This window comes from Ruditapes philippinarum, unplaced genomic scaffold (genome assembly GCF_026571515.1).
Source record: "Ruditapes philippinarum isolate M1 unplaced genomic scaffold, ASM2657151v2 ctg87_1_1_1_1, whole genome shotgun sequence".
NCBI lineage: Eukaryota > Metazoa > Mollusca > Bivalvia > Venerida > Veneridae > Ruditapes > Ruditapes philippinarum.
The window spans coordinates 91991-105058 of record NW_026861560.1 but is presented as its reverse complement, the minus strand read 5'-3'; the positions used below and the strand labels follow the sequence as shown (position 1 = coordinate 105058).

The following is a 13068-nucleotide window of genomic DNA, read 5'->3' as shown; positions in this document are numbered from 1 at the left end:
ATTTAATTAATCTATGATTCATTTCCGGTTACTCTCCCACTCGTACATTTCTTAGAAATCTGTTGAATTAGAAGTAAACATGACCACATCAAGATCGACAGCGTTTTCATACAATTATGCCATAGTTTGTCGCGTTCCCCGAAGTTTCGCTGATAGAGGAACACCAGCTGATGGACGACAAATAGACTACGAAGAGGCACGCGCGGAGCACAGACAACTTGTTGACACTTTGAGGAAATGTAGTTTGAACATTATTGAGCTACAGGAGGACGAAGACTATAAAGATTGCTGCTGTGTTGAAGATTGTGCTGTTGTTATTGGCGGCACTGCTCTCATTACAAGACCGGGGCTAAAAACACGACAAGGAGAGGTAGTTTCTTAGGCTATACATTTTTCACAAATTATTTTTTTTATCAGTTCGCTAATTCTGTTAAACACAAGAATTGTCTGCGCATATTTATTCTTATTAAAGACATGATTGCCATCTTTAATTGGCGATGAATTCAAAATGCAGTACTTCAGTTAAAATGTACCTAGATTTATAAAGGTATGTAACAATATTCCGAGGTTCTGGCTGCGCAATTTTTTTTTCAACCTGTAGTGTAGCAGGTGATATTACCGATTTCGAGACGTTTCGGCCCCAAGACATATCGGCCCCAAATTACCCAAGACGTTTCAGCCCCAGACGTTTCGGCCCTTTACCAAATCGGCCCCAGAATAAGTACTGTGTTTTAAACCGGTATATTAAAATTTCATAGTTATAATTATCATAAATGACAATTTTCATGAAGTGGAACGCCAATTTCCAAGTACCTTGAAAGATTTACGATACCTCTTATATATTTTACGTAAGATTAAATCTTTACCAAAACCATCAACGATTTGATACTTGTTGCATTTAATGTTAACTTCAATGTTTATAAATATCTCACAAGAAATAGGTACTCGTAATTATTTCCTTGATATTGAAAAATCTAACACATTTAATTATCAGGTAAGGAAAGTTAGTTGTTCATCCACGTGAAAATCGAAACATTCGGTCATGTAATTTTACAATTGTTATGTTGTATGGATGATAACAAGATTCAAACTATTCTACTATTTTATTATAACCATTTAATACATGTTGTTAAGACCAGAGCACAAGTGAGAATGACCAGGTATCAGAGGCATGATCATAATTCATATATATAACTAAACATAGCATTAATGAATATCAAGTAAAGGGAAGTAATCCCATTAACTGTACAACTAATCATGTAAAGAGCAGGCTGTCCAGCGTCCCTAAAATTCCTAAAAAATCCTAATTTTTTTCAGTTTGGCTAAAATTCCTAAAAAAGTGAAAAATTCAAAGGGAATTCCTAAAAATGCCCTATTTTTTCACTGAAATTCCTAATTTTTTTTTCATCTTTTGTTTTAAACATACTTATAACTTGTAACCCTGCGAAAATGATCGCGGACATAACAAAGTCGACTATGTTTTGAACATGGTCAAAAATGATTTGGCCATGATTTGCCAACTCAAAATTGGTGACATTGAAATGGTTTCGTTTCAACTAAAAGTAACTTTGACTATTTCCGTAACATTGCTGTTTCATAATCAAAGCAGTTGTTAATAATCATGTTGACAGTTAACAGCAAAAACACTACCATATCATGGTCCTGAAACTTAAATCATAACTATAAGAGGTTAACTTATTCTGGAATATTTTGACACTATTTTGCCAACTCCAGATATCTTGAATTTTATGTTTGTTCTTTTTTCCAAATGACTGAAGTGGTCCATTTATATCATATCTTATTTGAAAATGATCATAATGAAGCTGTTGTAACACAATCTTAATTAAAACATGTATAAATAGTTATCATAAATTAATGTACAATTTGTTTACTTGCAACTCTTATTTAAATCTGCATAATTTCAAAACAACATTGTAAAGTACTAAATGTGTTAACGTAGACTTTGCAAAATTAATGCTTTCCCTCATACTTATTTATCCTTAGGAGAAATTGCTTATTTTGCAGACTCATATAATTTAATCACACTCAAAATAATATAAAGCTCATTTCCAGTTACCATGAACATACAAAGTTGCAATTATATGATCTAGATAAACTGTAATTGAATGGTCTGTGTGATGAACTATTTTGATGTGCATTTCTGTGTGTTGGTTATAGATGCTTCCCATTTGTCAAAATGACTGTACTATTACGCTAATGCCTTTTTACTTCCTACTTGTACAAAAGATTTCATTTGTCCATAATTATTTAAAAGCTGCATTGTGCATGAATTTCACTGTATAAGAATTCCTTTTAGACACTCATGGTTATAACATTCCCAAAACATAGGTAGAACATGTTCTTTTGACATGTTCAACAATTGAAAAAATATTTCAAATATGATTTGAACATAGTTTGACTATGACCATTTTCGCAAGAGAGGCAGTTGACCAGTGTGTCCACACTGGTAGACACCTTTGCTCTAACTAAACTAGAGCGTTATTTGTGAGTTACTTTTGTGTCAAATATGCCAAGGTAAGCCCACATCATGGTCCTTTGGGGCCTTAGTTTAGTTATAAAATTCCAAATTTTAACCCTAAAATTTCTGTTATGTACCCTAAAATTCCTAATTTTAGCCCTAAATTTTTTAAAATATTGCCCTAAAATTCGCCCTAATTTTATGTCGGAAGGTGCTGGACAGCCTGAAAGAGTTATCTGATCTTGATATCATTACAACAATGAAGCCATAATATCTCACTGTCAACATTGTTTGATTAAATCATAATAAATAATTATTTAAAGAATTAAAGTGTCATAATTGTTTGATTGTAATCAAATTAATTGTTGTTAATTAATTTAATTAATTGTCTGTACTATATAGTAGGGCCGAAACGTCGCGAGGAAAAGGGCCGAAACGTCCAGGGGCCGATTTTTCCACTGGGGCCGATTTGGTTTGGGGCCGAAACGTCCTGTTTGCGATATTACCAATGCAAACTCTATTGATTCTGAGGATGGCAAATAATAAATTTTGCTTAAGATATAAGTACAATCTTGGTCCCACATAGGGTGCCAAATGTTTCAGAGCAACCTGACCAGGATACTAATATACAGCTCTAGAGAAAAAGCTACCTTGTGCTCACACACCCTCTCCCCTCTTGGTTGTATATAGTGACAGACCTGTTTTTAAAATAAAGAAGAGGCAGAAGTAATAAACATATGTCTGCTTACAGCCATTTTCGTATTTGTAATGTGAAAATTCGCCAGCTGCCTTAGGTCTTAAGGATAAATAGGTTGCTTCCTTAGATCTTAAAATCATAAATGATAAACAAGAAAAATTTCTGTAGATGCCCCAGGGTGTTCGCTAGCCATGAAATCCGGAGCGTCATTTTGATTAAGTATTATGGACTACAAGGCCAATTCCCCATGATTTTAACAAAATTTGACCATCCAGTTAAAATCCTGAGGGTCATATCAGGCCTTTTTGAAATTTGAAAGGTCAAAGAGTCATTTCAAGGGTCAAACGGACACCCTGTGCCCATTAAAAAATCCTGTTATAAAAAATTTCAAATTCTCAATATCAACAAATTGACAATAGAGTGAATAGACAATAATATTTTACAGACAAAGGAGATTCGCCGTGTTCTGAAATCTGACTTGAAGCTGCGTATACAAGAAATCAATGATGGAACAGCCACTCTTGATGGGTCTGATGTACTGTTTACAGGTCAGATACTTAAGGTTTTCTTTAACAATGTAAATCTACTCTTGTCAATTGTCAACTTCCCATTATTTTCAGTTTTAACAATAACGCTCAGTTAGTATGATTTACAAAAAACATGGACAAATTAAAAGTGCACATAATGTCATATAACAGGAAGAGCTCTTATTTTGATGCATGGTATTAACACTAAAAGGAAAAACTTTAAAAGTATAATTTTCCAAAACTCATATTTTGATAATATTTAACATAATTAAGTTTGGGTTTTTAACATAATTAATGATGGATAGTCATTAAAAACTTTTTTTTTTATTTTGCAGGAAAGGAGATATTTGTTGGTATTGGACGTAACACGAATACACAAGGTGCCCAGGCTGTAGCCGAGGCTTTTCCAGAATATATGGTTGTGCCAATCTACATAGATAGAATACGTGCACTTCATTTGAAAAGTGTTTGCAGCATGGCTGGTAGACAAGTTATTGCCATCAGTAACTCAGATGATGGGATGGAGGTGTACAAGGTAAACTTTCACCTCTATTTATGATGATGAATACACTTACTTGACTGATTTTTTTCCCCTGCTATTTTTTTCCTTCTATAACAGGGGCCCTTCTTCACAATTCAAAATTGCACTTTTTTTTTCACAAAGCAGCGGAAAAAAATTCACAATTTCAAGAGAGATTTCACAAAATATTGGGACTTTGTCTTCGAAATACATTGTTTACCTTCCGGTAAAACTTGATTTACACCAATTGCAATAACAAAGAAATAGCTTTAATCAAGTTAAATGGTTTTTGCGTATGTTAACCGGGTTAAAGTATAGACTTGAAGCAGATTCTACACAGGTCAGAAATTATAATCAACAGTTTTCGGTTTCAAATTGTCATATATGTGTTATGTTAAATTTCAGCAAATCAAGATGCGAGCACAGTTTAGCTACGAACTCCTCAAGTTGGATTCTGAGGCAGCTGCAAATATGATTTATGTGAACGGAAGACTCATTGATCGTCCTAGAGAAGAAATTGGCGAGACCTGTTGGAGTGTAAGTACACAGTGTATAATGTTTTTTTAACATATGATCAGCTTTAAGAATGTCATGCTTAGTCAGGGGCAGAGTTAACTCTTTAAAGGAATACTCCGGCAAATAAATGACAAAAATATTAAAATGATCTTGTGTATTCAAATCACGCTAAAAATGACATTTTTAAAGTCCCAGCATGAATTTCTGTATTGATTTTATATATTTTGGGGTTAAAGCGTCAAAATATGTTGAACGAAAATTAGAGGCCGACAGAATCACCAAGTAGTTTTTTAAACAAGTTATGTGACTTGAACAAACCCTGGAAGTTAAAATAACAGATATTGTGGATATTGTATGATTGAAACAGGTCTTAGTCATTCAATTAACATGTGCATTTATGTTAATGAGTTAACTGTGACAACTATTAACTTAACGCTCTAACATGACCCATGTTGTTCAAGTTAGGAAATCATGATTTCATTCTTTATAAGGAGGAAAGTTTTGTTCCTGTGACTGCCTAGTGTATTCATTTTGATGATATTGACAGAAAAATGAATGAACAATTCAAAACAAAGAAATGAAAATTTTGCCTGCGTCTCCCTTAAATCTAGACATCAAGAAAATTGTTTTAACTCGTTTCGTGTATTTCATGCACCAAAGCTGTAAATCAGATCTTACCACTAGTTGTCAATTCATTCGTTATGTGGGAAAAAAATTAAGTAAGTGTTGTACAGTGAGTTTCCATGACAAAGTTTAATATTATTCTTCGTCAAATGACTACAATTTAGTACAAAGTAACATTAATTTTTATTGTCATCACGTGAAAAGACTGAAAATGCTAAAAAAATACAAGTAATATAACAGGTTTTACAGGTCTTTTTTCTATGGAATACTTTATGTGTAATAACTTAAAAAAGAAAGTACCTTATAGTTATATTACATTGAATACAATCAACATTATATTGTTTCTCAGACTTTTAACATTAACATAAATTTCTAATGTATTTTACAAAATGTAAGCAGTCACACAGACTGACAGTACAGCTGAGAAGGATGATTTGTTTTATGTTATGAGAAGGTCTCAGAAGTCTGAAACCAGTAGATCCTGTTATAAAAAGTCTACAAGCAACCCTGGTGTTTGACCCATACTTCCCCTGTAGCTGTTTCTTACTTTTAAATTAGATAAGAAAAAATAAAAAACTTGCACTAACCATGCAAAGTTGTTGCCCTTAAAGCAGCATGCCGCCAGAATCATGCCAAATTTCATTAAAGTTTTGAAAATATATTTTAAAGTAAAATATTGTGAAGTGAACAAAAGAAGTTTTTTACGCATTGCAACGGCACTTACAATCTAGGTAAATTACCAAAAGGAGGTCGAAATATGCAAAAATAGCCCATACTATGTTAGTCAAGGAGTAGTGGGGGGTTCATTGTTTTTCCCTATATGTATATAGTAAAACTTAAAAGATCTTCTTATAAAGAGCTTAGATATTTATCATGAAACATCTTCTAATGGCTGTCTACCAAGTTTGTTCGAATAAAAGCCCCTGGTTTAAAATTGGCCTTGGCCCAGGTGCCTATATAGAGGTGAGCGATTTCAGGGCCATTTTGGCCCTCTTGTTTTAAAATCTTAAAACATTTTTCTCAAGTTTGATTTTCTTCATCAGGCTCATCTGGAAGCATGTAGCTTTAATAGTAGAGGAAGCAATTTTGAAGCTTTAATAGTAGAGGAAGCAATTTTGAAGCTTTAATAGTAGAGGAAGCAATTTTCATTGGATCTTGCAAACGCTGCCGATCAATTCTTTACAAAACCTTTAAACTAGAATGATCTAGACTGGGTCATAAAGGACAGGAAGTTGGTGTGTTTGTATGTGGCGATTTTCTGTATAATTTCATACATAATGATCAAAGCGTATTGGCGTAAAAAAACATATTTTTTATTTTGTTTTTAGGTTCTTGATGAGAAGATCATGAACCCTCGGCACCAGGTTAGCATTAGAGAATTGGAGCGAGCTCGTGTGACGCTGACTAACTTGGTTCTTCTGGTGAATAAAGAAAAGCGTGCACGGAAAATCGTGTCTAATCTACAGGATGATGATATGGATAGATACGCCACCATCAAAACCCTAAAATAAATCTCCGAACCATCGTTCCTACTGAAAATATATACACAAATCGTATATTACCTTCGTAAAAATCAGGGTCACTTTCAAATATGCCTTATAAAGAAACTGTCAAAAGAAATTAGTTGTAGAAATATTTCTAGTTGTTACTAACATGATAATAGTGTTTATTTCGTTTGAAAATTGACCATAGAAATTAGATTTTTTATTTTCAGATGTTTAATTAAATGATCTTGCTTATATGTTATAGGAATTTTCTAGAACAGAAAAAAATAACCCAGTTGCTTAAATTTTTATTTTAAAAACATATGCGAGTTAAAAAATTTTTTTTTAGCTACATAATTTATATAGATATGCTTTTTTTTCTTTTATATAATTCATATGGGGGTTTACAATTTTGTTCATATAGATATATTGCGATGTATCCATTAATTCATCATTAAAGAGATTCTTAAGGCATTTTAAAAAATAAGGTGTTTTTTTTCTTTAATCATCAATGAGAGCACTTGGCAATATATGTCACATTTTTTAGCTTGATTATTCTTCACCCAGGTGTCGCGATCATGCTGGTATTTCCAAAACCTAAGGGTATGGTTTGAAATTTCACACATTTGAGAGCATAATAGGAGGTCACTGTAAAAAACCCATATCTATAGCATGTCTTTGATGGTCCTTTTTAATGTAAGAAAATTTTATATTATCCAGGCTTTTGTAAATTTACATTATTAAGGCTCTTGTTTTACTATATAGCACTAAGAATAGTGGTGCACACTGTCCTAGTGACATCTTTACATTGCAAACTGTAGTTTTAAAGTTTACACAATTCTGTACAATACATATCTAGGGTTTAATACAGCACTGTCTCCAAGTAACATTGTCCAGGTTTTTTACAAAAATCTGTTAAAGGCCCATAAAGTCTAAATAAGTGCTATTTTGTTTTTCAAAATCTTTACTTTCTATGTCCTTTTACAGTTTTCAAAAAGTAACGCATTAGCCATACTCCTATGCCATCTTTTGCATTTTGGCACATAGCACAGTTGTAGTGAATAAGTTTTTTATATGGAAGTAAAAATACCACATTTTTGCTACCTTTATCACAGAATATTTCATTTTCAACGCTATTTTCTTCATGTTACAAGCATCTCACTTGTTTTTAGATCCATCCATATTACAACATAACAGATCAAATGTTTAATGTTTCTACAGAAAGTAAAAAGAAACTCATTTCTTAGGTATACTGTGCCTTTTAGTTTTACTTATGTTCCTGCTTCTGCCCTGAATAATGCATAGAGGGGAAACCTGATGGCTCCCTCCACCACTCAAGCAGGAATGTTGCCATATATAACTTAACAGTGTTAATGTCATTTGAAAACCCGGTATATATTCAAGTTATACAACAGCATTACATGTACAATATGGGCAGTGCTGTGAAGGGACCCTGGATATGTATGTACATGTATATGATATATATTAATCATTCCAATTGTAAATCTGTTAGTTTGTTTTTAGTTTTGCTATGTAAAAAAATCATCCCCAAGTTGCCATAAAAAGTTTTTTGTGCAGAATAGTCAGTTTGGACCACTCTGGTCATTTAGGGCCATTTTGCTATGACAGTTTCTAAGACTATTCATTTTAGAAGTCATAAATTCGATGTCTATATATTTATAAGTAAAAAAACCCAGCCTAGAATATAGTTTGAAATAAAATAGGATGCTGTGGTTTAAATTTTCTAAGGTAATTATGCTGCCCCTGGCCTGGATTATAATTTTTCTTCAGAAAATAAAAGGACTAGAAGTTATCTCAATAAAAGCATTATCTACATGTACTTTTTTATTATGTCATTTTTTTTTATCTTTGTTTTGTTGTATGTACATTTATCTCATGCTTTATTTTTTTCCTTTGCAAGCTTCGCAGTGTATGATTACATCTTAGCGCTATTTACAAGTTACATGTACGAGTTGAGTTTATCATGTTGATCAAATTTAAATTTGTATGTTAAAAATAACTTAATTCCTAAAGAGTTTAGTCTGCATACTGCTGTATAGCTACACAGGTTACATGTTTGAAGCCCTGGCCAGGCATGCATTGCAAACCCTTAGTAGCAGATGAGTTAGAATTATTTTGGATGGTCTCAAAGACTTGGACCAAGGCTATGGTTTTTATTGATAAATTGATTTTAAATTGTGTGGAAGAAAAATTTGGTGCATAATGAATTCCTTTTTAGTCTTATATTGAACATGATGTAATCAGAGAGTCTTTTTTAAAGTTGTATACAGAGGTTGTTTTCAATTTTTCATAAGAGTTGAGTGTTTTAAGATAGTGTATTCACAATAAGGTTATGTCAGTTCAGTATGTTTTAAAAAGCGTCTAAATGACAATGAACAAGATATTCTCCTTTATGTTGATAAGCGTCAAAATAACAATGAGCAAGGTCATTTTGCCACATTGTCACTCAGTAGTTTATAAGCTTCAAACTGATCATGAGCAAGATATTCCAACACAATGGTTCTTAATAAAGTTATTGAGACTTGATGGTATACGGTATTTTTTCATATATGTAAAAATTGTTTGAAAACCATTTTTATCGTTGTAATAGATGTACCATTCGTGTTTAAATATTAAAATAGTTTTGGTAGAGTGTTTACAGGGGCGTATCACGATGGGGGGCAGGATCTGACCCCCAAGCGTCCGTGGAAGCTAATAGGGGTTTGTGTTACCTTACATTATTCAAATGGCAAGTTTGCAGCTTTTAGCGTTTGACATGGGAGAGATTTTTCGTTGTGTAATGGCAGGCCATATTATTTACATTTATGAGACTACTTAACATGTGACATCATTTTATTTTTATCATACTTTTATGTTTTAGTTAGTTCTGTATAAAATTGGGAGTGGAACAAAAAGTGCAATTAATGTTATATGTCGATGAAACATGAGTTGTTTCGAAATAATTGTATGTCTAAAATGTAAGCGCTGTCATTATTACGTACATTCACCCAAGACACCTATTATTAATCAATCCATGTTTTCCAACAATTTTTGTAGTGGTCATATTGAGTTTAATCATCGTATCTCAGTAAGAAAGGCATCAGGTTCTAATATACAAGGTTAAAAACAGCATATAAGTTTGTAGATTATAAGAAACTGCAAATGGCTGGGTAATATCCATGTGATCTAGAGTATTTCTTCACATGTTTGTTAAAAAGATTTTAAAATAGTCAGCAGGAAATATAAGGGTTTTGTCTCTTTAGTTATGGAAACTCTGAATTCCCAGTTTAAAAAACCTAATGCCATTTGTTTCGAACTGGGGCGTTTAGCTTTTATTTCTAATAGAATTGGTTCTGCACAAATCTACACCATTTTTGAACCTAGAGTAGCAATTATGTTTACTATAGATGAAATGTTTTTGTTTTATTTAAATGTTAATTGGTTGTGCGATTTTTTTATTTCAATGTTATTCAATATACATTTATATATATATATTTGCGTGTGTATTTTTTATATTTTTAATGCGTCTTTATGCTTGATGATTAAAGCTAGGATGTTTGGTATTGAATGTTACAGTAGTTGCTGCAAGCATAGTTATATTTTGTAGTTCATAAAAAAATGGTAGATCTGTATTTGAATATCGTAACCCATTTTGTTTATTCCTTCACATTAACATTTTATATCATTTACAGGCATACCCCGAGATGATGGAATACCCATTTGAAAACGAAATAAAATTGATATCTTTCTTTTAACCTTAACCTGTTGGAACTGAAAGTGATTAACCTTTGCCACCAGTAAAGAGCCAGGCCAGCCTGAACCTCCATGCAGTCTGAAACAGTTCTATACTGTTGGTAGAATACTTTAAAAATCCCAAAATTTTTAAATAAAACAGTTCTATAAGTGGAAGCAGGAATGGTTCATTTAAAAAACTCTGCAGGGTTAGGGTAAAAAAGTAAACCTTAGAGAAGAAATAAATTAATATTTTATCATAAACAGTGTTTTAATGAGGAAAACATAAACCCAAATAATTTTATGTATATCTTTTGTTGAAGGGGATGTTTTTGTTCATTACATGGCATGGTAATGGAGGGAAAAAATTTTGAAATTTTTTTAGGAAAACTAAAAGCTGTGGCCATTGTTTGTAGAAGGAAAATTTCTTAATTTCTCAGTAACAATATATATATATTGTATAAATTCATTTCATGGATTTGTAGAAATTTAAAATGAAATTTGTGAAAGTTTTCGTCACTTAAATGAAGACCTGTCCTTATATTTAATATAATACACATAAGCCACACAAAAAGTGAATGCCATATGCCACCCAACAGCCAGCAGGCTTATGTATTCTGTGCTTCCATTTGAAATGTTTATCATTGTCTGATAATGATATAAATTTCCCATCAATAAAATCACAAGATTGATTCCAACTGATGCAAAACTTACACTTCACTGTTCTGGTTTAAAAAATTGTGAATTTTAAAAAAGGGGTCACTTTATCAGTGTTAGATTGATAAAAAAAAATTTATAAACTAAAGCCATGGAACAAATTTCTCACTCATCTAGATCATATTAATTATTTCACGATTTTCACCTATGCAAAGTTATCTCACAGTTTAAATAAAAAAGTCATTGTCGGTTACACACAGTATTTATTCCGTAAAACCGCCTCCGTGGTCGAGGGGTTAGAGTCGATGACTTCTAATCCAGTTACCTCTCTGGCGTGGGTTCGATCCCCGGGAGATGCTTTGGTAGTTTAGCGCGGAGGAAGGTGGTCTAGTACTGGTGTAACTCTCCAGGAACGATGGTTAGGAAACTACCCGCCTATATGACTGAAATACTGTTGAAAAAGGCGTAAAATGAAACAAACAAACAAACAAACATTTATTCCGTACATACTGCATTATCTAGATAATCGTACATATGTAAGGAATATTGCAGTGTGTACATAATATATACCGTGAGTAGCCGACGATGAATAAAGATTTACTCAAGGATTTTAGGATGAAGCTGAATTCCTTTTCCTGCTTTGGTTGTGTGCGCAGAGGTTGAAATAAGATTGCCTTTAAAAGGCACTTGGTTCGTAACAAAATACTGACAGTCAACTACAAAATGATGTACAGAAATGGTCAATTTTTTCTGTCATAATTCATAAAGGTTTCTCAAAAGTAACAATATTGCATGCTGTCTGTGACAACATTTTTACCCCATGCGATTTTAGACATTCCAAGCTGGTGAAGTATATAAAAGTACGTCTTTTTTTGATATCAATGATTGTGATTTTTGTACATGTAGTTCAACTTTTAAAAATATCTTATTGATTTTATATAGTTGATAGAAAATGTTGATGTTCGATGTTATAGTAACTTTATATTCAGCTCTTTTACAAATTAAGCAGAGAGCCAAGGTTGTAAGCCAGTCAAAGAAGAGCATGCTTTTCATTGGTTAATTTGAAAATTGAACATTTATTTAGCCAATCAGAGATTACGTTTTTAGACTGGTCATTATTTTTGTTGTGTTTTTTTTTCATCAACAAGGAACTTGTCCTTTATTTTTGTTACACCAGAACACTGTTGCACACACATTGTTTATATTTTGATAAATGCAATTTTATAAAAATGTATGCTAATAATATTAAAACAATTAAACAAAAAATGCTTTACAGATAGTTTTGATCATTTGTTTCCCCCACCAATATCCTATATATACACTTTGAAATCTGCCCCAATGTTCCCTGTATAATATTGGTACAATCTATGTCCTAAGATATCCTATATAACACTGGTACAATCTATGCCATAATATTATCCTTTATAACACTGGTACAATATATCACTATATAATACTGGTACAATCTATCCCTATATAATACTGGTACAGTCAATGTCCAATGGTGTCATGTAACACTGGTACAATATATATCCATATACTTTCTATGTAACACTGGTACAATATGACCTAAGATTTAATCTTATACAACACAGGTACAATCTATGTCAAATGGTATCCTTTGTAATACTGGTACAATATGCCCTAATTTTTCTTTAACACTAGTAAAATATATGCCCTAAGATATTCAATATACCTCTTGTACAATCTATGCCCTTAGATATCCAATATAACACTGATACAATCTATGCCCTTAGATAACCTACATAACACTGGTACAATATATCCCCATAGACATTCTATATAACACTGGTACAATCTATGCCTTTAGA

General features: G+C 32.4%; 1 protein-coding gene across 1 annotated transcript; it reads left to right on the top strand.

Moving 5' to 3' along the window:
• Nucleotides 1-12511, top strand: LOC132716116 (N(G),N(G)-dimethylarginine dimethylaminohydrolase 1-like). The gene is made up of 5 exons (XM_060699297.1): nt 1-370; nt 3622-3724; nt 4039-4238; nt 4629-4760; nt 6692-12511. Exons 1-5 carry the CDS (start codon nt 80-82, stop codon nt 6872-6874), a joined length of 909 nt encoding a protein of 302 aa, XP_060555280.1. The 5' UTR covers nt 1-79; the 3' UTR covers nt 6875-12511.
• Nucleotides 12512-13068: the final 557 nt, after the last annotated feature.

Bases quoted from the DNA above. Each gene is read 5' to 3' on its own strand.
- LOC132716116 (XM_060699297.1), top strand. From the start codon at position 80: ATGACCACATCAAGATCGACAGCGTTTTCATACAATTATGCCATAGTT. The intron at 3,725-4,038 runs GTCAGATACTTA...TTTATTTTGCAG, and splicing joins GTCTGATGTACTGTTTACAG to GAAAGGAGATATTTGTTGGT. The intron at 4,761-6,691 runs GTAAGTACACAG...TTTTGTTTTTAG, and splicing joins TTGGCGAGACCTGTTGGAGT to GTTCTTGATGAGAAGATCAT.